Raw genomic sequence first — 26129 nt, 5'->3', positions numbered from 1 at the left:
TTTGGAGCTTTTTCAACTTTTCCATTAGTGTGTATTGCGGAATGTTGGAGCAGCTAGAGTGGGTGACATCACACGCACTCTAACTTTTCAGCTTCCACTTTTAGCAACATTTTTCCTTCTTTTCCTTCTTTCCTTCAGTCAACTTTAATCTTACATAAACAAACTATACATCAGAATGTAGGTATTTTTGTCTTCTTTCAGTAAATGTAACTCTCATAGTGACAGGACTGACGGTTCTTTCACCAAGTGTCCAGAAGCAGAGAGAGTGCCGTCTGAAACTCCCATTGGAGCCCATTATAACAGAGGTTCTTAAATTCTAATCAAATCACAAACGGGGGGCTGTTTTAAAATCGCCACCACGCCTTCATTTTATGGAGTATCTTCAAATAAAGTACATCAGTGTGTTCATTGAAGCCTTTTGTCACTCACAGTTTTTGGATTGTTTCGATAGGACTAATACTTTTTCATATTTTGAGCATTTTGCGAGGCATAGTCTCAGCACTTTTCCAGCCTGCCTTTGCATTTGGCTCACATGACTCAGCAGGCAGGCAGCGGTCATTGTCATGGTAACGGACACAGCTGCATGAGATCATGTGATCAGCCTCAGAGCTGTGTCCACACACTTTACCTGAGTTTTTCTCCCTCAACATACACAGTGGAGACACACACAGACACACACCCTCACAGACAGGAAATACCCTTTCAAAATAAAAGCCTTTCATAATATTTTATCCACTTTTTAGCATTTAAATGCTAAAATGACTTTGTGGTGAAGTTTCCCTACACACACACCCTCACAGATAGGAAACACACTTTCAAAATAAAAGCCTTTCATAATATTTTATCCACTTTTTAGCATTTAAATGCTAAAATGACTTTGTGGTGAAGTTTCCCTACACACACACACCCTCACAGACAGGAAACACACTTTCAAAATAAAAGCCTTTTATCATTCTTATTTTAATTATTTAGCATTTAAATGCTAAAATGAGTTTGTTTTGAAGTCTCCCTACAGTGGACACACAAACTACCACACAGACACAGACAGGAAACACACTTTCAAATTAAAAGCTCTTTTCAACTTTTTTTTCTCAACAGTTTTTCAGCATTAAAATGGTTCCTTCATTTCTAAGTAGTTACTTCTAGCTTTTTTCTTTACACTTTAATAGCAACTTTTTTACTTTGCTTCTTTTTTTGTTTCTTTTAACTTTGGGAATATTTACCTTTTCCTTTGTTTCTTACTACTTCTTTCCACTTTTGTTAATCAAGTTGTTGCTTTTTCACTTCTTCCTTTACACTTTTAATAGCAACTTTTTTACTTTGCTTCTTTCTTTGTTTCTTTTAACTTTGGGAATATTTACCTTTTCCTTTGTTTCTTACTACTTCTTTCAACTTTTGTTAATCAAGTTGTTGCTTTTTCACTTCTTACTTTTTTCTTTACACTTTCAATAGCACCACGCCTTCATTTTATGGAGTATCTTCAAATAAAGTACATCAGTGTGTTCATTGAAGCCTTTTGTCACTCACAGTTTTTGAATTGTTTCGATAGGACTAATACTTTTTCATATTTTGAGCATTTTGCGAGGCATAGTCTCAGCACTTTTCCAGCCTGCCTTTACATTTGGCTCACATGACTCAGCAGGCAGGCAGCGGGCAGCAGTCATTGTCATGGTAACGGACACAGCTGCATGACGTCATGTAATCAGCCTCAGAGCTGTGTCCACACACTTTACCTGAGTTTTTCTCCCTCAACATACACAGTGGAGACACACACAGACACACACCCTCACAGATAGGAAACACACTTTCAAAATAAAAGCCTTTCATAATATTTTATCCACTTTTTAGCATTTAAATGCTAAAATGACTTTGTGGTGAAGTTTCCCTACACACACCCACAGACAGGAAACACACTTTCAAAATAAAAGCCTTTTATCATTCTTATTTTAATTATTTAGCATTTAAATGCTAAAATGAGTTTGTTTTGAAGTCTCCCTACAGTGGACACACAAACTACCACGCAGACACAGACAGGAAACACACTTTCAAATTAAAAGCTCTTTTCAACTTTTTTTTTTTTCAACAGTTTTTCAGCATTAAAATGGTTCCTTCATTTCTAAGTAGTTACTTCTAGCTTTTTTCTTTACACTTTAATAGCAACTTTTTTACTTTGCTTCTTTTTTTTGTTTCTTTTAACTTTGGGAATATTTACCTTTTCCTTTGTTTCTTACTACTTCTTTCCACTTTTGTTAATCAAGTTGTTGCTTTTTCACTTCTTACTTTTTTCTTTACACTTTCAATAGCAACTTTTTACTTTGCTTCTTTTTCTGCTTCTTTACACTTTAAATATCAACTTTTTACTTATTTACTTCCTCCATTGTTACTTTCTACTTTTTTCTTTTCTTAATTCAACTTTTCCTGGGATTTTGGATTTTTTCCTTTTCTTGTCATCTTCTTCTTTCTCTTTTTGTTTGTATTTATCTCTCTTCAGCGTTTGCGGCTTTGAACGTACAAACGCCTCTGCTCTCAGCCGCTTCTGAGCGGTCGGCCTCTACCGGGCGACTTAACAGCTCTCCCACGTAATTTCCTTGGAAATTGCCTTTTCTAGTTATTATTATTATTATTATAGCCCGTTTTTCGGTCGCTATCTAGTCCTAGACGGTTTGTCGTAGAAACTTCGTTCCACTTCCTAAACGTAGGTCCCTTTTAGGACAGGGGTGGTATTACTTTTCTCATTAATAACTTTTATACTTTTTATTATATTTCACTTTTTATGAACTTTTTTTTCCCATAGAAAATGAATGGAAGGCACTTAAAATTTCCCTTCAACTTGCCACTTTTCATCTGCCTCTTGTGTCGTCATACTTTGGAGTAGAAACTTCATTTAAAGTTTATACGGGTCTAGTCCCTTTCAACTTTTTCTGGGTGGATCAGCTTCTTTCTATCTTTTATACTTTTTGAATAATCGCAGTTTTAGTTTTAGGCAACTTTTGGAGCTTTTTCAACTTTTCCATTAGTGTGTATTGCGGAATGTTGGAGCAGCTAGAGTGGGTGACATCACACGCACTCTAACTTTTCAGCTTCCACTTTTAGCAACTTTTTTCCTTCTTTTCCTTCTTTCCTTCAGTCAACTTTAATCTTACATAAACAAACTATACATCAGAATGTAGGTATTTTTGTCTTCTTTCAGTAAATGTAACTCTCACAGTGACAGGACTGACGGTTCTTTCTCCAAGTGTCCAGAAGCAGAGAGAGTGCCGTCAAAACTCCCATTGGAGCCCATTATAACAGAGGTTCTTAAATTCTAATCAAATCACAAACGGGGGGCTGTTTTAAAATCGCCACCACGCCTTCATTTTATGGAGTATCTTCAAATAAAGTACATCAGTGTGTTCATTGAAGCCTTTTGTCACTCACAGTTTTTGAATTGTTTCGATAGGACTAATACTTTTTCATATTTTGAGCATTTTGCGAGGCATAGTCTCAGCACTTTTCCAGCCTGCCTTTGCATTTGGCTCACATGACTCAGCAGGCGGGCAGCGGGCAGCAGTCATTGTCATGGTAACGGACACAGCTGCATGACGTCATGTAATCAGCCTCAGAGCTGTGTCCACACACTTTACCTGAGTTTTTCTCCCTCAACAGACACAGTGGAGACACACACAGACACACACCCTCACAGACAGGAAATACCCTTTCAAAATAAAAGCCTTTCATAATATGTTATCCACTTTTTAGCATTTAAATGCTAAAATGACTTTGTGGTGAAGTTTCCCTACACACACACCCTCACAGATAGGAAACACACTTTCAAAATAAAAGCCTTTCATAATATTTTATCCACTTTTTAGCATTTAAATGCTAAAATGACTTTGTGGTGAAGTTTCCCTACACACACACCCACAGACAGGAAACACACTTTCAAAATAAAAGCCTTTTATCATTCTTATTTTAATTATTTAGCATTTAAATGCTAAAATGAGTTTGTTTTGAAGTCTCCCTACAGTGGACACACAAACTACCACGCAGACACAGACAGGAAACACACTTTCAAATTAAAAGCTCTTTTCAACTTTTTTTTTTTTCAACAGTTTTTCAGCATTAAAATGGTTCCTTCATTTCTAATTAGTTACTTCTAGCTTTTTTCTTTACACTTTAATAGCAACTTTTTTACTTTGCTTCTTTTTTTTGTTTCTTTTAACTTTGGGAATATTTACCTTTTCCTTTGTTTCTTACTACTTCTTTCCACTTTTGTTAATCAAGTTGTTGCTTTTTCACTTCTTCCTTTACACTTTTAATAGCAACTTTTTTACTTTGCTTCTTTCTTTGTTTCTTTTAACTTTGGGAATATTTACCTTTTCCTTTGTTTCTTACTACTTCTTTCCACTTTTGTTAATCAAGTTGTTGCTTTTTCACTTCTTACTTTTTTCTTTACACTTTCAATAGCAACTTTTTACTTTGCTTCTTTACACTTTAAATATCAACTTTTTACTTATTTACTTCCTCCATTGTTACTTTCTACTTTTTTCTTTTCTTAATTCAACTTTTCCTGGGATTTTGGATTTTTTCCTTTTCTTGTCATCTTCTTCTTTCTCTTTTTGTTTGTATTTATCTCTCTTCAGCGTTTGCGGCTTTGAACGTACAAACGCCTCTGCTCTCAGCCGCTTCTGAGCGGTCGGCCTCTACCGGGCGACTTAACAGCTCTCCCACGTAATTTCCTTGGAAATTGCCTTTTCTAGTTATTAGTGGGAAAGCTGTAAGCACAGCTCTCATTAGTGGGAGAGCTGTAAGCACAGCTCTCACACTTATGAGATCCTTTTCTTTATTATTATTATTATTATTATTATAGCTCGTTTTTCGGTCGCTATCTAGTCCTAGACGGTTTGTCGTAGAAACTTCGTTCCACTTCCTAAACGTAGGTCCCTTTTAGGACAGGGGTGGTATTACTTTTCTCATTAATAACTTTTATACTTTTTATTATATTTCACTTTTTATGAACTTTTTTTCCCATAGAAAATGAATGGAAGGCACTTAAAATTTCCCTTCAACTTGCCACTTTTCATCTGCCTCTTGTGTCGTCATACTTTGGAGTAGAAACTTCATTTAAAGTTTATACGGGTCTAGTCCCTTTCAACTTTTTCTGGGTGGATCAGCTTCTTTCTATCTTTTATACTTTTTGAATAATCGCAGTTTTAGTTTTAGGCAACTTTTGGAGCTTTTTCAACTTTTCCATTAGTGTGTATTGCGGAATGTTGGAGCAGCTAGAGTGGGTGACATCACACGCACTCTAACTTTTCAGCTTCCACTTTTAGCAACTTTTTTCCTTCTTTTCCTTCTTTCCTTCAGTCAACTTTAATCTTACATAAACAAACTATACATCAGAATGTAGGTATTTTTGTGTTCTTTCAGTAAATGTAACTCTCATAGTCACAGGACTGACGGTTCTTTCTCCAAGTGTCCAGAAGCAGAGAGAGTGCCGGCTGAAACTCCCATTGGAGCCCATTATAACAGAGGTTCTTAAATTCTAATCAAATCACAAACGGGGGGCTGTTTTAAAATCGCCACCACGCCTTCATTTTATGGAGTATCTTCAAATAAAGTACATCAGTGTGTTCATTGAAGCCTTTTGTCACTCACAGTTTTTGAATTGTTTCGATAGGACTAATACTTTTTCATATTTTGAGCATTTTGCGAGGCATAGTCTCAGCACTTTTCCAGCCTGCCTTTGCATTTGGCTCACATGACTCAGCAGGCAGGCAGCGGGCAGCAGTCATTGTCATGGTAACGGACACAGCTGCATGACGTCATGTAATCAGCCTCAGAGCTGTGTCCACACACTTTACCTGAGTTTTTCTCCCTCAACATACACAGTGGAGACACACACAGACACACACCCTCACAGACAGGAAATACCCTTTCAAAATAAAAGCCTTTCATAATATTTTATCCACTTTTTAGCATTTAAATGCTAAAATGACTTTGTGGTGAAGTTTCCCTACACACACACCCTCACAGATAGGAAACACACTTTCAAAATAAAAGCCTTTTATCATTCTTATTTTAATTATTTAGCATTTAAATGCTAAAATAAGTTTGTTTTAAAGTCTCCCTACAGTGGACACACAAACTACCACACAGACACAGACAGGAAACACACTTTCAAATTAAAAGCTCTTTTCAACTTTTTTTTTTCAACAGTTTTTCAGCATTAAAATGGTTCCTTCATTTCTAAGTAGTTACTTCTAGCTTTTTTACTTTGCTTCTTTTTTTGTTTCTTTTAAATTTGGAAATATTTACCTTTTCCTTTGTTTCTTACTACTTCTTTCCACTTTTGTTAATCAAGTTGTTGCTTTTTCACTTCTTCCTTTACACTTTTAAAAGCAACTTTTTTCCTTTGCTTCTTTCTTTGTTTCTTTTACCTTTGGGAAAATTTACCTTTTCCTTTGTTTCTTACTACTTCTTTCCACTTTTGTTAATCAAGTTGTTGCTTTTTCACTTTTTACTTTTTTCTTTACACTTTCAATAGCAACTTTTTACTTTGCTTCTTTTTCTGTTTCTTTACACTTTAAATATCAACTTTTTACTTATTTACTTCATCCATTGTTACTTTCTACTTTTTTTCTTTTCTGAATTCAACTTTTCCTGGGATTTTGGATTTTTTCCTTTTCTTGTCATCTTCTTTTTTCTCTTTTTGTTTGTATTTATCTCTCTTCAGCGTTTGCGGCTTTGAACGTGCAAACGCCTCTGCTCTCAGCAGCTTCTGAGCGGTCGGCCTCTACCGGGCGACTTAACAGCTCTCCCACGTAATTTCCTTGGAAATTGCCTTTTCTAGTTATTAGTGGGAGAGCTGTAAGCACAGCTCTCACACTATTGAGATCCTTTTCTTTATTATTAGTGGGAGAGCTGTAAGCACAGCTCTCATTAGTGGGAGAGCTGTAAGCACAGCTCTCACACTTATGAGATCCTTTTCTTTATTATTATTATTATTTCGCCGTTTTTCGGTCACTATCTCCTCCTAGACGGTTTGTCGTAGAAACTTCGTTCCACTTCCTAAACGTAGGTCTCTTTTAGGAGATCTATGCTATTACTTTTCTCATTAATAACTTTTATACTTTTTATTATATTTCACTTTTTATGAACTTTTTTTCCCATAGAAAATGAATGGAAGGCACTTAAAATTTCCCTTCAACTTGCCACTTTTCATCTGCCTCTTGTGTCGTCATACTTTGGAGTAGAAACTTCATTTAAACTTTATACGGGTCTAGTCCCTTTCAACTTTTTCTGGGTGGATCAGCTTCTTTCTATCTTTTATACTTTTTGAATAATCGCAGTTTTAGTTTTAGGCAACTTTTGGAGCTTTTTCAACTTTTCCATTAGTGTGTATTGCGGAATGTTGGAGCAGCTAGAGTGGGTGACATCACACGCACTCTAACTTTTCAGCTTCCACTTTTAGCAACTTTTTTCCTTCTTTCCTTCAGTCAACTTTAATCTTACATACAAACAAACTATACATCAGAATGTAGGTATTTTTGTCTTCTTTCAGTAAATGTAACTCTCATAGTGACAGGACTGACGGTTCTTTCTCCAAGTGTCCAGAAGCAGAGAGAGTGCCGGCTGAAACTCCCATTGGAGCCCATTATAACAGAGGTTCTTAAATTCTAATCAAATCACAAACGGGGGGCTGTTTTAAAATCGCCACCACGCCTTCATTTTATGGAGTATCTTCAAATAAAGTACATCAGTGTGTTCATTGAAGCCTTTTGTCACTCACAGTTTTTGAATTGTTTCGATAGGACTAATACTTTTTCATATTTTGAGCATTTTGCGAGGCATAGTCTCAGCACTTTTCCAGCCTGCCTTTGCATTTGGCTCACATGACTCAGCAGGCGGGCAGCGGGCAGCAGTCATTGTCATGGTAACGGACACAGCTGCATGACGTCATGTAATCAGCCTCAGAGCTGTGTCCACACACTTTACCTGAGTTTTTCTCCCTCAACAGACACAGTGGAGACACACACAGACACACACCCTCACAGACAGGAAATACCCTTTCAAAATAAAAGCCTTTCATAATACTTTATCCACTTTTTAGCATTTAAATGCTAAAATGACTTTGTGGTGAAGTTTCCCTACACACACACCCTCACAGATAGGAAAAACACTTTCAAAATAAAAGCCTTTCATAATATTTTATCCACTTTTTAGCATTTAAATGCTAAAATGACTTTGTGGTGAAGTTTCCCTACACACACACCCTCACAGACAGGAAACACACTTTCAAAATAAAAGCCTTTTATCATTCTTATTTTAATTATTTAGCATTTAAATGCTAAAATGAGTTTGATTTGAAGTCTCCCTACAGTGGACACACAAACTACCACACAGACACAGACAGGAAACACACTTTCAAATTAAAAGCTCTTTTCAACTTTTTTTTTTCAACAGTTTTTCAGCATTAAAATGGTTCCTTCATTTCTAAGTAGTTACTTCTAGCTTTTTTCTTTACACTTTAATAGCAACTTTTTTACTTTGCTTCTTTTTTTGTTTCTTTTAACTTTGGGAATATTAACCTTTTCCTTTGTTTCTTACTACTTCTTTCCACTTTTGTTAATCAAGTTGTTGCTTTTTCACTTCTTCCTTTACACTTTTAATAGCAACTTTTTTACTTTGCTTCTTTCTTTGTTTCTTTTAACTTTGGGAATATTAACCTTTTCCTTTGTTTCTTACTACTTCTTTCCACTTTTGTTAATCAAGTTGTTGCTTTTTCACTTCTTACTTTTTTCTTTACACTTTCAATAGCAACTTTTTACTTTGCTTCTTTTTCTGTTTCTTTACACTTTAAATATCACCTTTTTAGCTATTTACTTCCATTGTTACTTTCTACTTTTTTTCTTTTCTTAATTCAACTTTTCTTGGTATTTTGGATTTTTTCTTTTATTGTCATCTTCTTTCTTTCTCTTTTTGTTTGTATTTATCTCTCTTCAGCGTTTGCGGCTTTGAACGTGCAAACGCCTCTGCTCTCAGCAGCTTCTGAGCGGTCGGCCTCTACCGGGCGACTTAACAGCTCTCCCACGTAATTTCCTTGGAAATTGCCTTTTCTAGTTATTATTATTATTATTATAGCCCGTTTTTCGGTCGCTATCTAGTCCTAGACGGTTTGTCGTAGAAACTTCGTTCCACTTCCTAAACGTAGGTCCCTTTTAGGACAGGGGTGGTATTACTTTTCTCATTAATAACTTTTATACTTTTTATTATATTTCACTTTTTATGAACTTTTTTTCCCATAGAAAATGAATGGAAGGCACTTAAAATTTCCCTTCAACTTGCCACTTTTCATCTGCCTCTTGTGTCGTCATACTTTGGAGTAGAAACTTCATTTAAACTTTATACGGGTCTAGTCCCTTTCAACTTTTTCTGGGTGGATCAGCTTCTTTGTATCTTTTATACTTTTTGAATAATCGCAGTTTTAGTTTTAGGCAACTTTTGGAGCTTTTTCAACTTTTCCATTAGTGTGTATTGCGGAATGTTGGAGCAGCTAGAGTGGGTGACATCACACGCACTCTAACTTTTCAGCTTCCACTTTTAGCAACTTTTTTCCTTCTTTTCCTTCTTTCCTTCAGTCAACTTTAATCTTACATAAACAAACTATACATCAGAATGTAGGTATTTTTGTGTTCTTTCAGTAAATGTAACTCTCATAGTCACAGGACTGACGGTTCTTTCTCCAAGTGTCCAGAAGCAGAGAGAGTGCCGTCAAAACTCCCATTGGAGCCCATTATAACAGAGGTTCTTAAATTCTAATCAAATCACAAACGGGGGGCTGTTTTAAAATCGCCACCACGCCTTCATTTTATGGAGTATCTTCAAATAAAGTACATCAGTGTGTTCATTGAAGCCTTTTGTCACTCACAGTTTTTGAATTGTTTCGATAGGACTAATACTTTTTCATATTTTGAGCATTTTGCGAGGCATAGTCTCAGCACTTTTCCAGCCTGCCTTTGCATTTGGCTCACATGACTCAGCAGGCAGGCAGCGGGCAGCAGTCATTGTCATGGTAACGGACACAGCTGCATGACGTCATGTAATCAGCCTCAGAGCTGTGTCCACACACTTTACCTGAGTTTTTCTCCCTCAACATACACAGTGGAGACACACACAGACACACACCCTCACAGACAGGAAATACCCTTTCAAAATAAAAGCCTTTCATAATATTTTATCCACTTTTTAGCATTTAAATGCTAAAATGACTTTGTGGTGAAGTTTCCCTACACACACACCCTCACAGATAGGAAACACACTTTCAGAATAAAAGCCTTTTATCATTCTTATTTTAATTATTTATCATTTAAATGCTAAAATGAGTTTGTTTTAAAGTCTCCCTACAGTGGACACACAAACTACCACACAGACACAGACAGGAAACACACTTTCAAATTAAAAGCTCTTTTCAACTTTTTTTTTTCAACAGTTTTTCAGCATTAAAATGGTTCCTTCATTTCTAAGTAGTTACTTCTAGCTTTTTTACTTTGCTTCTTTTTTTGTTTCTTTTAAATTTGGAAATATTTACCTTTTCCTTTGTTTCTTACTACTTCTTTCCACTTTTGTTAATCAAGTTGTTGCTTTTTCACTTCTTCCTTTACACTTTTAAAAGCAACTTTTTTCCTTTGCTTCTTTCTTTGTTTCTTTTACCTTTGGGAAAATTTACCTTTTCCTTTGTTTCTTACTACTTCTTTCCACTTTTGTTAATCAAGTTGTTGCTTTTCTTACTTTTTTCTTTACACTTTCAATAGCAACTTTTTACTTTGCTTCTTTTTCTGTTTCTTTACACTTTAAATATCAACTTTTTACTTATTTACTTCCTCCATTGTTACTTTCTACTTTTTTCTTTTCTGAATTCAACTTTTCCTGGGATTTTGGATTTTTTCCTTTTCTTGTCATCTTCTTTTTTCTCTTTTTGTTTGTATTTATCTCTCTTCAGCGTTTGCGGCTTTGAACGTGCAAACGCCTCTGCTCTCAGCAGCTTCTGAGCGGTCGGCCTCTACCGGGCGACTTAACAGCTCTCCCACGTAATTTCCTTGGAAATTGCCTTTTCTAGTTATTATTAGTGGGAGAGCTGTAAGCACAGCTCTCACACTTATGAGATCCTTTTCTTTATTATTATTATTATTTCGCCGTTTTTCGGTCACTATCTCCTCCTAGACGGTTTGTCGTAGAAACTTCGTTCCACTTCCTAAACGTAGGTCTCTTTTAGGAGATCTATGCTATTACTTTTCTCATTAATAACTTTTATACTTTTTATTATATTTCACTTTTTATGAACTTTTTTTCCCATAGAAAATGAATGGAAGGCACTTAAAATTTCCCTTCAACTTGCCACTTTTCATCTGCCTCTTGTGTCGTCATACTTTGGAGTAGAAACTTCATTTAAACTTTATACGGGTCTAGTCCCTTTCAACTTTTTCTGGGTGGATCAGCTTCTTTCTATCTTTTATACTTTTTGAATAATCGCAGTTTTAGTTTTAGGCAACTTTTGGAGCTTTTTCAACTTTTCCATTAGTGTGTATTGCGGAATGTTGGAGCAGCTAGAGTGGGTGACATCACACGCACTCTAACTTTTCAGCTTCCACTTTTAGCAACTTTTTTCCTTCTTTTCCTTCTTTCCTTCAGTCAACTTTAATCTTACATAAACAAACTATACATCAGAATGTAGGTATTTTTGTGTTCTTTCAGTAAATGTAACTCTCATAGTCACAGGACTGACGGTTCTTTCTCCAAGTGTCCAGAAGCAGAGAGAGTGCCGTCAAAACTCCCATTGGAGCCCATTATAACAGAGGTTCTTAAATTCTAATCAAATCACAAACGGGGGGCTGTTTTAAAATCGCCACCACGCCTTCATTTTATGGAGTATCTTCAAATAAAGTACATCAGTGTGTTCATTGAAGCCTTTTGTCACTCACAGTTTTTGAATTGTTTCGATAGGACTAATACTTTTTCATATTTTGAGCATTTTGCGAGGCATAGTCTCAGCACTTTTCCAGCCTGCCTTTGCATTTGGCTCACATGACTCAGCAGGCAGGCAGCGGGCAGCAGTCATTGTCATGGTAACGGACACAGCTGCATAACGTCATGTAATCAGCCTCAGAGCTGTGTCCACACACTTTACCTGAGTTTTTCTCCCTCAACATACACAGTGGAGACACACACAGACACACACCCTCACAGACAGGAAATACCCTTTCAAAATAAAAGCCTTTCATAATATTTTATCCACTTTTTAGCATTTAAATGCTAAAATGACTTTGTGGTGAAGTTTCCCTACACACACACCCTCACAGATAGGAAACACACTTTCAGAATAAAAGCCTTTTATCATTCTTATTTTAATTATTTATCATTTAAATGCTAAAATGAGTTTGTTTTAAAGTCTCCCTACAGTGGACACACAAACTACCACACAGACACAGACAGGAAACACACTTTCAAATTAAAAGCTCTTTTCAACTTTTTTTTTTCAACAGTTTTTCAGCATTAAAATGGTTCCTTCATTTCTAAGTAGTTACTTCTAGCTTTTTTACTTTGCTTCTTTTTTTGTTTCTTTTAAATTTGGAAATATTTACCTTTTCCTTTGTTTCTTACTACTTCTTTCCACTTTTGTTAATCAAGTTGTTGCTTTTTCACTTCTTCCTTTACACTTTTAAAAGCAACTTTTTTCCTTTGCTTCTTTCTTTGTTTCTTTTACCTTTGGGAAAATTTACCTTTTCCTTTGTTTCTTACTACTTCTTTCCACTTTTGTTAATCAAGTTGTTGCTTTTCTTACTTTTTTCTTTACACTTTCAATAGCAACTTTTTACTTTGCTTCTTTTTCTGTTTCTTTACACTTTAAATATCAACTTTTTACTTATTTACTTCCTCCATTGTTACTTTCTACTTTTTTCTTTTCTGAATTCAACTTTTCCTGGGATTTTGGATTTTTTCCTTTTCTTGTCATCTTCTTTTTTCTCTTTTTGTTTGTATTTATCTCTCTTCAGCGTTTGCGGCTTTGAACGTGCAAACGCCTCTGCTCTCAGCAGCTTCTGAGCGGTCGGCCTCTACCGGGCGACTTAACAGCTCTCCCACGTAATTTCCTTGGAAATTGCCTTTTCTAGTTATTATTAGTGGGAGAGCTGTAAGCACAGCTCTCACACTTATGAGATCCTTTTCTTTATTATTATTATTATTTCGCCGTTTTTCGGTCACTATCTCCTCCTAGACGGTTTGTCGTAGAAACTTCGTTCCACTTCCTAAACGTAGGTCTCTTTTAGGAGATCTATGCTATTACTTTTCTCATTAATAACTTTTATACTTTTTATTATATTTCACTTTTTATGAACTTTTTTTCCCATAGAAAATGAATGGAAGGCACTTAAAATTTCCCTTCAACTTGCCACTTTTCATCTGCCTCTTGTGTCGTCATACTTTGGAGTAGAAACTTCATTTAAACTTTATACGGGTCTAGTCCCTTTCAACTTTTTCTGGGTGGATCAGCTTCTTTCTATCTTTTATACTTTTTGAATAATCGCAGTTTTACTTTTAGGCAACTTTTGGAGCTTTTTCAACTTTTCCATTAGTGTGTATTGCGGAATGTTGGAGCAGCTAGAGTGGGTGACATCACACGCACTCTAACTTTTCAGCTTCCACTTTTAGCAACTTTTTTCCTTCTTTTCCTTCTTTCCTTCAGTCAACTTTAATCTTACATAAACAAACTATACATCAGAATGTAGGTATTTTTGTCTTCTTTCAGTAAATGTAACTCTCATAGTGACAGGACTGACGGTTCTTTCTCCAAGTGTCCAGAAGCAGAGAGAGTGCCGTCAAAACTCCCATTGGAGCCCATTATAACAGAGGTTCTTAAATTCTAATCAAATCACAAACGGGGGGCTGTTTTAAAATCGCCACCACGCCTTCATTTTATGGAGTATCTTCAAATAAAGTACATCAGTGTGTTCATTGAAGCCTTTTGTCACTCACAGTTTTTGAATTGTTTCGATAGGACTAATACTTTTTCATATTTTGAGCATTTTGCGAGGCATAGTCTCAGCACTTTTCCAGCCTGCCTTTGCATTTGGCTCACATGACTCAGCAGGCGGGCAGCGGGCAGCAGTCATTGTCATGGTAACGGACACAGCTGCATGACGTCATGTAATCAGCCTCAGAGCTGTGTCCACACACTTTACCTGAGTTTTTCTCCCTCAACAGACACAGTGGAGACACACACAGACACACACCCTCACAGACAGGAAATACCCTTTCAAAATAAAAGCCTTTCATAATACTTTATCCACTTTTTAGCATTTAAATGCTAAAATGACTTTGTGGTGAAGTTTCCCTACACACACACCCTCACAGATAGGAAAAACACTTTCAAAATAAAAGCCTTTCATAATATTTTATCCACTTTTTAGCATTTAAATGCTAAAATGACTTTGTGGTGAAGTTTCCCTACACACACACCCTCACAGACAGGAAACACACTTTCAAAATAAAAGCCTTTTATCATTCTTATTTTAATTATTTAGCATTTAAATGCTAAAATGAGTTTGATTTGAAGTCTCCCTACAGTGGACACACAAACTACCACACAGACACAGACAGGAAACACACTTTCAAATTAAAAGCTCTTTTCAACTTTTTTTTTTCAACAGTTTTTCAGCATTAAAATGGTTCCTTCATTTCTAAGTAGTTACTTCTAGCTTTTTTCTTTACACTTTAATAGCAACTTTTTTACTTTGCTTCTTTTTTTGTTTCTTTTAACTTTGGGAATATTAACCTTTTCCTTTGTTTCTTACTACTTCTTTCCACTTTTGTTAATCAAGTTGTTGCTTTTTCACTTCTTCCTTTACACTTTTAATAGCAACTTTTTTACTTTGCTTCTTTCTTTGTTTCTTTTAACTTTGGGAATATTAACCTTTTCCTTTGTTTCTTACTACTTCTTTCCACTTTTGTTAATCAAGTTGTTGCTTTTTCACTTCTTACTTTTTTCTTTACACTTTCAATAGCAACTTTTTACTTTGCTTCTTTTTCTGTTTCTTTACACTTTAAATATCACCTTTTTAGCTATTTACTTCCATTGTTACTTTCTACTTTTTTTCTTTTCTTAATTCAACTTTTCTTGGTATTTTGGATTTTTTCTTTTATTGTCATCTTCTTTCTTTCTCTTTTTGTTTGTATTTATCTCTCTTCAGCGTTTGCGGCTTTGAACGTGCAAACGCCTCTGCTCTCAGCAGCTTCTGAGCGGTCGGCCTCTACCGGGCGACTTAACAGCTCTCCCACGTAATTTCCTTGGAAATTGCCTTTTCTAGTTATTATTATTATAGCTCGTTTTTCGGTCGCTATCTAGTCCTAGACGGTTTGTCGTAGAAACTTCGTTCCACTTCCTAAACGTAGGTCCCTTTTAGGACAGGGGTGGTATTACTTTTCTCATTAATAACTTTTATACTTTTTATTATATTTCACTTTTTATGAACTTTTTTTCCCATAGAAAATGAATGGAAGGCACTTAAAATTTCCCTTCAACTTGCCTCTTTTTAACTGCTTCTTGTAGCTTCATAGTTTTACGTAGAAACTTCATTTAAAGTTTATACGGGTCTAGTCCCTTTCAACTTTTTCTGGGTGGATCAGCTTCTTTCTATCTTTTATACTTTTTGAATAATCGCAGTTTTACTTTTAGGCAACTTTTGGAGCTTTTTCAACTTTTCCATTAGTGTGTATTGCGGAATGTTGGAGCAGCTAGAGTGGGTGACATCACACGCACTCTAACTTTTCAGCTTCCACTTTTAGCAACTTTTTTCCTTCTTTTCCTTCTTTCCTTCAGTCAACTTTAATCTTACATAAACAAACTATACATCAGAATGTAGGTATTTTTGTGTTCTTTCAGTAAATGTAACTCTCATAGTCACAGGACTGACGGTTCTTTCTCCAAGTGTCCAGAAGCAGAGAGAGTGCCGTCAAAACTCCCATTGGAGCCCATTATAACAGAGGTTCTTAAATTCTAATCAAATCACAAACGGGGGGCTGTTTTAAAATCGCCACCACGCCTTCATTTTATGGAGTATCTTCAAATAAAGTACATCAGTGTGTTCATTGAAGCCTTTTGTCACTCACAGTTTTTGAATTGTTTCGATAGGACTAATACTTTTTCATATTTTGAGCATTTTGCGAGGCATAGTCTCAGCACTTTTCCAGCCTGCCTTTGCATTTGGCTCACATGACTCAGCAGGCAGGCAGCGGGCAGCAGTCATTGTCATGGTAACGGACACAGCTGCATGACGTCATGTAATCAGCCTCAGAGCTGTGTCCACACACTTTACCTGAGTTTTTCTCCCTCAACATACACAGTGGAGACACACACAGACACACACCCTCACAGACAGGAAATACCCTTTCAAAATAAAAGCCTTTCATAATATTTTATCCACTTTTTAGCATTTAAATGCTAAAATGACTTTGTGGTGAAGTTTCCCTACACACACACCCTCACAGATAGGAAACACACTTTCAGAATAAAAGCCTTTTATCATTCTTATTTTAATTATTTATCATTTAAATGCTAAAATGAGTTTGTTTTAAAGTCTCCCTACAGTGGACACACAAACTACCACACAGACACAGACAGGAAACACACTTTCAAATTAAAAGCTCTTTTCAACTTTTTTTTTTCAACAGTTTTTCAGCATTAAAATGGTTCCTTCATTTCTAAGTAGTTACTTCTAGCTTTTTTACTTTGCTTCTTTTTTTGTTTCTTTTAAATTTGGAAATATTTACCTTTTCCTTTGTTTCTTACTACTTCTTTCCACTTTTGTTAATCAAGTTGTTGCTTTTTCACTTCTTCCTTTACACTTTTAAAAGCAACTTTTTTCCTTTGCTTCTTTCTTTGTTTCTTTTACCTTTGGGAAAATTTACCTTTTCCTTTGTTTCTTACTACTTCTTTCCACTTTTGTTAATCAAGTTGTTGCTTTTTCACTTCTTACTTTTTTCTTTACACTTTCAATAGCAACTTTTTACTTTGCTTCTTTTTCTGTTTCTTTACACTTTAAATATCAACTTTTTACTTATTTACTTCCTCCATTGTTACTTTCTACTTTTTTTCTTTTCTGAATTCAACTTTTCCTGGGATTTTGGATTTTTTCCTTTTCTTGTCATCTTCTTTTTTCTCTTTTTGTTTGTATTTATCTCTCTTCAGCGTTTGCGGCTTTGAACGTGCAAACGCCTCTGCTCTCAGCAGCTTCTGAGCGGTCGGCCTCTACCGGGCGACTTAACAGCTCTCCCACGTAATTTCCTTGGAAATTGCCTTTTCTAGTTATTATTATAGCTCGTTTTTCGGTCGCTATCTAGTCCTAGACGGTTTGTCGTAGAAACTTCGTTCCACTTCCTAAACGTAGGTCCCTTTTAGGACAGGGGTGGTATTACTTTTCTCATTAATAACTTTTATACTTTTTATTATATTTCACTTTTTATGAACTTTTTTTCCCATAGAAAATGAATGGAAGGCACTTAAAATTTCCCTTCAACTTGCCACTTTTCATCTGCCTCTTGTGTCGTCATACTTTGGAGTAGAAACTTCATTTAAACTTTATACGGGTCTAGTCCCTTTCAACTTTTTCTGGGTGGATCAGCTTCTTTCTATCTTTTATACTTTTTGAATAATCGCAGTTTTACTTTTAGGCAACTTTTGGAGCTTTTTCAACTTTTCCATTAGTGTGTATTGCGGAATGTTGGAGCAGCTAGAGTGGGTGACATCACACGCACTCTAACATTTCAGCTTCCACTTTTAGCAACTTTTTTCCTTCTTTTCCTTCTTTCCTTCAGTCAACTTTAATCTTACATACAAACAAACTATACATCAGAATGTAGGTATTTTTGTCTTCTTTCAGTAAATGTAACTCTCATAGTGACAGGACTGACGGTTCTTTCTCCAAGTGTCCAGAAGCAGAGAGAGTGCCGGCTGAAACTCCCATTGGAGCCCATTATAACAGAGGTTCTTAAATTCTAATCAAATCACAAACGGGGGGCTGTTTTAAAATCGCCACCACGCCTTCATTTTATGGAGTATCTTCAAATAAAGTACATCAGTGTGTTCATTGAAGCCTTTTGTCACTCACAGTTTTTGAATTGTTTCGATAGGACTAATACTTTTTCATATTTTGAGCATTTTGCGAGGCATAGTCTCAGCACTTTTCCAGCCTGCCTTTGCATTTGGCTCACATGACTCAGCAGGCAGGCAGCGGGCAGCAGTCATTGTCATGGTAACGGACACAGCTGCATGACGTCATGTAATCAGCCTCAGAGCTGTGTCCACACACTTTACCTGAGTTTTTCTCCCTCAACATACACAGTGGAGACACACACAGACACACACCCTCGCAGACAGGAAATACCCTTTCAAAATAAAAGCCTTTCAGAATATTTTATCCACTTTTTAGCATTTAAATGCTAAAATGACTTTGTGGTGAAGTTTCCCTACACACACCCTCACAGACAGGAAACACACTTTCAAAATAAAAGCCTTTTATCATTCTTATTTTAATTATTTAGCATTTAAATGCTAAAATAAGTTTGTTTTGAAGTCTCCCTACAGTGGACACACAAACTACCACACAGACACAGACAGGAAACACACTTTCAAATTAAAAGCTCTTTTCAACTTTTTAACAGTTTTTCAGCATTAAAATGGTTCCTTCATTTCTAAGTAGTTACTTCTAGCTTTTTTCTTTACACTTTAATAGCAACTTTTTTACTTTGCTTCTTTTTTTGTTTCTTTTAACTTTGGGAATATTAACCTTTTCCTTTGTTTCTTACTACTTCTTTCCACTTTTGTTAATCAAGTTGTTGCTTTTTCACTTCTTACTTTTTTCTTTACACTTTCAATAGCAACTTTTTTACTTTGCTTCTTTTTTTGTTTCTTTTAACTTTGGGAATATTTACCTTTTCCTTTGTTTCTTACTACTTCTTTCCACTTTTGTTAATCAAGTTGTTGCTTTTTCACTTCTTACTTTTTTCTTTACACTTTCAATAGCAACTTTTTACTTTGCTTCTTTTTCTGTTTCTTTACACTTTAAATATCAACTTTTTACTTATTTACTTCCTCCATTGTTACTTTCTACTTTTTTTCTTTTCTGAATTCAACTTTTCCTGGGATTTTGGATTTTTTCCTTTTCTTGTCATCTTCTTCTTTCTCTTTTTGTTTGTATTTATCTCTCTTCAGCGTTTGCGGCTTTGAACGTACAAACGCCTCTGCTCTCAGCAGCTTCTGAGCGGTCGGCCTCTACCGGGCGACTTAACAGCTCTCCCACGTAATTTCCTTGGACATTGCCTTTTCTAGTTAAAAATAACATCTGTAACATGACTTAGTGAAATGCGCTAATTTATATTTGTCCCGTATAACAATATTTCAGCACATGCATCCTTAAACAATAATAGGAGACAGATTAGGGAACTATAATTTGGTTAGTTCCCCAATATGTGTACAATACACATTGTATTGTAATATGTGTATTTACAAAACATAATAAAGTTCCTTAATAAATTTGAATGAAACAGGAAGAAAATATTCACAAGTCAATTATAAATACGTTTAATTTTACATTAGTTATATATCAAATTGATTATTGACTTAAAGTTGTTCTTTAGTATTTGATGAGATTCTAACTTTCCGACATTTTAGCAAAAGTCTTAAACTATAAAATCAATGTATTGTATTTAGGAATGCAGCAAATTATCATTGATAAACAAATTGACATTATTAAATAATCTGCATATGTAGTCAACAAATTGTGAGAAATTCAAATCAAAATTTACCTAAAAGAATCAACCTTTCAACACTCACTAAATTCCAGTGTACTAAAGTTTGAAACAAAGCAAAGCATCCTCAAATTGTAGAAACATTAGCAAAACATTTTTAGGCATTTTGCCTAAAACTTTACTTAAATTCATGTTCTGGTTTTTCTACGTTTTACATCAATTAGAAAAAATACCTTCAGCTCCTTTTTACTTGGCATTTTTTTGGCTTCTTGACAAATTTTAAATCAGATTTTGAGCTATTTATCAAAAAATCTATTTTATCCCATATAATTAAAGCAGTGTCCTTTATTCCTTTCATAGTCTGAGGGGAAGGTGAAGATGGTGCTGCAGGAACACTGCAGGTCAACACACACTCAGAGAAAAAACTGCAGTCTCCATTAAACCCCTGGGCAGACAGCAGCTGTCTGGCTGCAGATGCACTGTTAACCCGTTAAACCACCTCCAGTGAGCATCAGCCATATGCTCTGTCATCAAACCACACCCACAAAGCAGCTCGCAGTAGGTTATCATGCACAACTGCACAAAGTAAAGAAGCAAAATATTCTGGAGACAAACTGACGTTATGGTGCAGAGACTCTGATGTTGATGGATGGTGTGCTGAGACAAGGACAAAGGGTTTAGCAGCAGGAGATCTACGAATCGACGAAAGGGGGAACCACTGTCTCTGTATCAGCACACAAGTGGAATTCGCACGAACTTTCACGCCAAACAAAATACATACAAGCAAACTTGTAGCAACCTTAACATGGGTGCCTACATTAGATGTGATGTGTCAGCAGTTTAGGGATGAGTCAGTAATGAGGAATGAGTCCCATGAGCCTGCTCAAATACTATGGGAAAAAAGTACCTATGAGCCCAGTAACTTGATGCTTCATGTAATGTGTACTCCAAAAACAAAAGTTGGACAAAATAATGTCAGTTCTGCACTCAGTTACTGTAGGATAAAAAATGATGCAGAAGCAATACTTTACAAAATATTGGGTAGGAGGGAGGCCAATGAAAAGCGGTGTTGAGTAGAGTTTTGGGTCAGGAATCTCCTTTTGGTAGCCATAGTAACAGTAACAGAGAAAGTCCCTGTTAGTACAGTACTGCACTGTTGATGCAGTCAACCAGAAGAGAAAAAAACCACTGCACAGATCTAAACTACACACATTTTTAGAGCTGTATTAAATCCAACCATTAATATGAGACTAACATGATGCCCTTCTGCTTTCAAATGATCACCTAGTCTAGTCAATACTCATTTTTAGATGTAAAAAATCAGACCTTAAACAATTAGTAATCTATTTACAGAAATTTAATTGGTAACAATTCGCATTCTGATTATAGAATTGTTACAGTAATTTTTATCATGTTTCTGGTATGATTTAAAAAATGGCACTGTAACCCAGTCTAAGGCTGCGAATACCATAATAATCACAGTTAATGTCAACTAATGTGCTGATTATTTTTTCGATAAATTAGATTAAGTTGTTAAATTTTGATTTTGATTAGACAAAAAGAATTATTTTAAAGAAGTCATGTACAGTACACGTCTGAGGGGGCCTGGTGTCTGGCATTGGGTTGGAATGCAAAAGATAGCAGGTTCAAATCCATCCCCATCAGGCATGGCCCCACCCATCCACCAAGGGCCAGCATAGTGTCGGTCCTTAGCCCGGATAAAATGGGAGGGTTGCTGCAGGAAGGGCATCGGCCATTGACTATCTACAGTACATATCTGTGTACTTGTGTACCATCTGGCATGTTACATATGAAACAATTTTTATATTAATCAACAATAATTTATCAATAATGATAAATATTAATAAGTGTAACTCTGTATGATGTTATCTAATAGAGACACTGCTGAAAAATCTAACGTTTGAATTTATAATGTGAGATGACAACATCTCTCAGGTTATCATGGTAAAAAGAACTAGGTGTTGAGCTGCTGCAGGTATAGACTGAACAGATAGAGCTAATACGGGAACAGCAGGGAATGACAGCGGGCAAGTCCAATTGGCCAATAGATGCCAGATATGGGAGGAACACTGAGGCGGGAGGCCATTAGCAGATAAATCCATAAAATTAACAAAGAAGGAAGGGGTGGGAACAGGAGAACGAGTGATACTGTCGGCCAGCTCTTTTGGAGACAGCGGGTGGTGTGTCTTTGTTTTTCTAGTCAGTCAACCAAAAACAACGGCTGTCAGCAGAGAATAATCCTAAACAACAATGAGGATAGAAACAGTGCTGTAAAAAGCTGGTTGTTGACACTGTGCGGGCACTGAAGCTCTGCTGCAGCTCCTGACAAAGAAAGCTGCTTTGACCTTCAGCTGTCACCAACTTCAGCTCTTTCTCAAACTAACAACATACCCCTGGGGCTTCAAACGGCCAAACATGGCCTTTAATGCCTGTTCACTGCTTTTGGTACAAAGTAGCTCGCCTCTTTCTCCCATCAATGCAACCAGCACAGAGCCAGACTGTTGCTCTGTGCTAAAAACAGCAGTGCCACTCAGGAAGATCAAACTATCCAATGGGTACACACTCCTGTGCTGTTGCTAAGCCCCCCTCTTGCGTTCTCTCCCTCTCCAGCTCCCTCCTGCTCTGGAGGACATAACACAGAAAAATGGCTGAATAATAAATTCTAACTCAATAAACAGGGAGACAGCAGCTGCACTCAGACAGAAAGCCCCTTGTCTGGATTTCACTTTCTGCTGCAGGAAAGCTGGTTGAGCAAGAACCTCTTGCGAACATACATGCATCCACACACGCTGACACAGCCACAGTCTATTTTCAAGTTTAGCACAACTGGCTATTGAGGTCTCCTAAAATACAGTAAAACAAATCACTTGTCACACTGTTAGTTTTTCCACTGTGAATGAGTACCGCTAGTGTTGTGGTTCAGTGCTGGAGGGGATAGGACAGGAGAGCAGCTGCAGTAATGTTGAAGCAGCAAAAACCAACTAGCTCACGTCAGTGGTGGAACAACTATCAGCAGAGGTGCCTTTCAAGAAATTATGCCCAAGAAAAATGGAAACAATAAATATGACTGGAGTGGAATAAACTATTCAGGGATTGTGATACAAATATGTTTATTTACAAAGAATCATATGCTACATTGCCTAATTTAGGTTATTTACTAATATTAATACAATTCAATTCTAAATTAATATGGTAGCAATAACTATAGAACAGATAGCAACAATGAAGCTCAGATAAAGAGCACTGTCATTTGTGTAACTAAAAACATTAACAATCTAGAGAAAAGAGAGGACTTTTGAAATAATGATAGCTATTTAATGGAGTCAATAAAAATGTCCAACTTGTCATAGGTTATCAATTACATATACTATCAGACATAACTTGTCCACTAATACACTTTTCAATTCCAATTTCAGTGAACTATCACATTATTATTTATTATATTACATGCAGCCACAATGTCGCTATTATCTGGGCTTTGTTGTGGAGTTTGCTTCCCCTCTTCTTTGCCTATATTTCCTGTTTGACACGAGTGTACTTCCTGAGTCATGGACATGTCATGTCGAATTATTCTCATTTTATAATCATCTACAAGTTTTAAATTTACAATACCATGATATACTGTATTCAGGAAAACATATTACTATCATAAGATAAAATGACCTAAATTGCAATATTAATTTATAACTTTTTTAAGACTACATGATGACAGTTGAAATTTCTTCATTAGTCAATAACATTAAAAATATTATTATGGGATAAATCCGACTTTTAAATGGTTAACAGACAAAAAGCTTGTTCATCATAATTCACGATATTACAAACCCACAACACAACACCTACATAATAATAATGATAAAGGACCATGTAGTCTTGAGTTCTGGAATGAGATGCACATGTAGTTAAATTGTTAAACTGAAACTGATAAATTTAATTAACCCTCAATCATAGTCACATTCATTAAGAATATGGTATTTTTTGGGCGAATAACCACCTTCGCTGGTCGGCCACATCAACAGAAACAAAGACCATCACTGCTATAAAACACTGAAGGAATCCTTAGTGTGGATCTGTGGGTGTGTTTAAGTATGTGAGGACCACAAGAACTTCAGTATTTAAGCAATAATAAGAATAGCCAAAAGGCAGTGAATAACCTGATGTGAACTTTAAATCATATGTCTAAACACACAAGATCAATTATGGTGAGGAGCGATATGTCTCTTACCTTCAGGGAGTCAAAGCAGGCGATGACTCGGCCATTCTCCACATGGCAGCTTCGAGAAGGATGGGCAAACTTGCACTCAGCATCAGAACGTGAGCAGGTGCCTCTCTGAAACTCCCGACACACTTCCAGGGTCAGCCATTTGGTGTCCCGTCCCATGGTCATGGTGACAGCCATCAGAGATGCTCACAAACACTGAGTAGTGGCAGATGGATGGAAAATTGTCTGATGAGTGCAAGGGTGACTAATAGTGATGCAACCAAAAAAATCCCCAGCAAAACACAGAGAAAAAACAGAAGCAAAAATGTTTCAGCTTTTCCTCAGTGCAAAAAGGAGCAAGTCCTTGTGGTCGGTGTATTTTTGGGGATGTTTATTAGTTCTTCCTGGGAAATGTAGCAGGTGAAGTTTCAGTGAGGTGAGATAAAGTGGCTTTATTGTGAGCAGAGGCCAGCTCTGTCTCAGAAAAAAAAACGAAAAGAATAACAGAAACTACTGTGAGGACATAGCTCTGGCATGCTTGGATATGTTGCAGAGTGTCTGCGCCTTCACCTGACTCCCTTGACGCCACCGTAAGCCACTGTTACATTCATGTCAACATAGCCATTTACTGTTTTGTTGGACAAGCCCAATAAAGAAGATTTCTGAAGAAGAAAAAAGCAGAACCTTATAGTTCTGCAAAGTATAGTGTCCTTGGACTTATGAGACAAAGTGGCTGCTCACCTCAGGATATGTGGAGATGGCAGCTCAGCAACGTGGGATGGCTGACGCTGTGTCTGTCAAGGTAAAATATAGCCTCCATTCAAGGCCAGAAACACACTGAGTGGTATCCTGCTCTCATCCAGCAGATTCAGACAACAGCAGGCGACCCCTCACAGTAGGCACTTTGGAAATTCACGTCCTTCTCCTACTTCAATCTTTTTCTCATCCCTCCTTCGTGTCCTTTACTCCTCTGTTACCATCCTCCTCATTGACCTCTCTTCTGCATGTCCTTGCTGCATGTCCTTCTGCTGTCTTGCTGTGGACTGTAATAACAGAAAGCAGACATTAATTAAAAGCATTAAATCAAAGCATTACCAAAACAGCAGCCTGTTGAAAAGGCTGTGATTTTGAGGTAATGCTACAACCTTTTGTACAGCTTGTTCAAACTGAGGATGATGAAGACCAGGAAGCAGTAGGGTGAAAGGGAAACATCCAACAAGAATAAAGCGGGGACAAACAAACAGGCGAGCAGAGCATTCGAGAGGGAGGGAGACAGCAATGAACAGGAAAGGGCAAGCTATGTCTTGATTAAGTGATACGAGAGCGAGAAAGAGAGAGAGAGAGAGAGAGAGAGAGAGAGAGAGAGAGAGAGATGATGATGAAGGGAGACTGCAGGCAGGACACAGACATCACATAAAAGTAATTGTCTGACTTGACATGAATGGTACTGCAATATAATGTGAAAAGCAATGTCCTTGAAGTGCCACACGCTGGCACGTGTGGTCAACACTGATGATTCCCAGACAGTTATTAATGGGAAGAAAAGAAGTAGGAAAAAGGAGGGACCCGCCAGAGAGATACAAGGCAGTTTTTCACACTGTGCTCTATACACAGTCACAGCCAATTAGAGATACTTTTACAGGGAGGCAGAGCATATCACCAACCAATGACGGCACTGTTTCCATAACAGCTCCACCCTCCACCCGCCCTTGTTCCTCCCAAGCTTTTTTCCACATGTACAGCACAGTCATGGCTGAGCCACATGCTAATATTAAAACTGTACAACAACTCTGAGCTGACCCCAAACAGCTTTGTCTTCTCCCAGACAAGGATGAGTAAGTTATGTCTTCAACAGACAGTGGACAGCACTGCAGTGTGATGCAATAAAGATGCATGCAGCCTCCTGTGTGCCTCACTGCGAGGGAGCAGTGTGACGTGTCCAGACACTAACTGAATACAGATAACAATCAGTGAGGTGGCTCAATAAAGATACAAATAGAACAGAAACTACAGTGTATCTTTCCAAGGGAGGGCAAAGTCCCAAATGTATATTGGACATGAGAGAACTTAAAGTGAAAGAATAGCTACTTGTATGAGACGTGAGAGCATAGAAATAGAATCATGGACA

General features: G+C 36.7%; 1 protein-coding gene across 5 annotated transcripts in view; it reads right to left on the bottom strand.

The window, feature by feature from the left end:
• The window catches only part of mbnl3 (muscleblind-like splicing regulator 3), a 57658-nt gene that overhangs the window by 24480 nt on the left and 7049 nt on the right, over positions 1-26129 (bottom strand). For 4 of the 5 annotated variants that reach the window (XR_010915283.1, XM_067517644.1, XM_067517646.1 and 1 more), the window contains exons 2-3: positions 24743-25044; positions 24026-24217 (exon numbers count right to left, since the gene is read on the bottom strand). Coding sequence is in view for 4 of the 5 variants with exons in the window: in XM_067517644.1 (XP_067373745.1) it covers positions 24026-24199 (174 nt within the window). In the remaining variant the exon portion in view is untranslated. Of the gene's footprint in view, positions 1-24025; positions 24218-24742; positions 25045-25146; positions 25724-26129 lie in introns of those variants that run through there. The other variant, XM_067517645.1, reaches the window with a different exon arrangement.

The sequence above is a fragment of the Channa argus genome, chromosome 10, assembly GCF_033026475.1.
Source record: "Channa argus isolate prfri chromosome 10, Channa argus male v1.0, whole genome shotgun sequence".
In the NCBI taxonomy this organism is placed as follows: domain Eukaryota; kingdom Metazoa; phylum Chordata; class Actinopteri; order Anabantiformes; family Channidae; genus Channa; species Channa argus.
The sequence above is the reverse complement of the archived record's forward strand: the minus strand, read 5'-3'. Positions and strand labels throughout refer to the sequence as shown.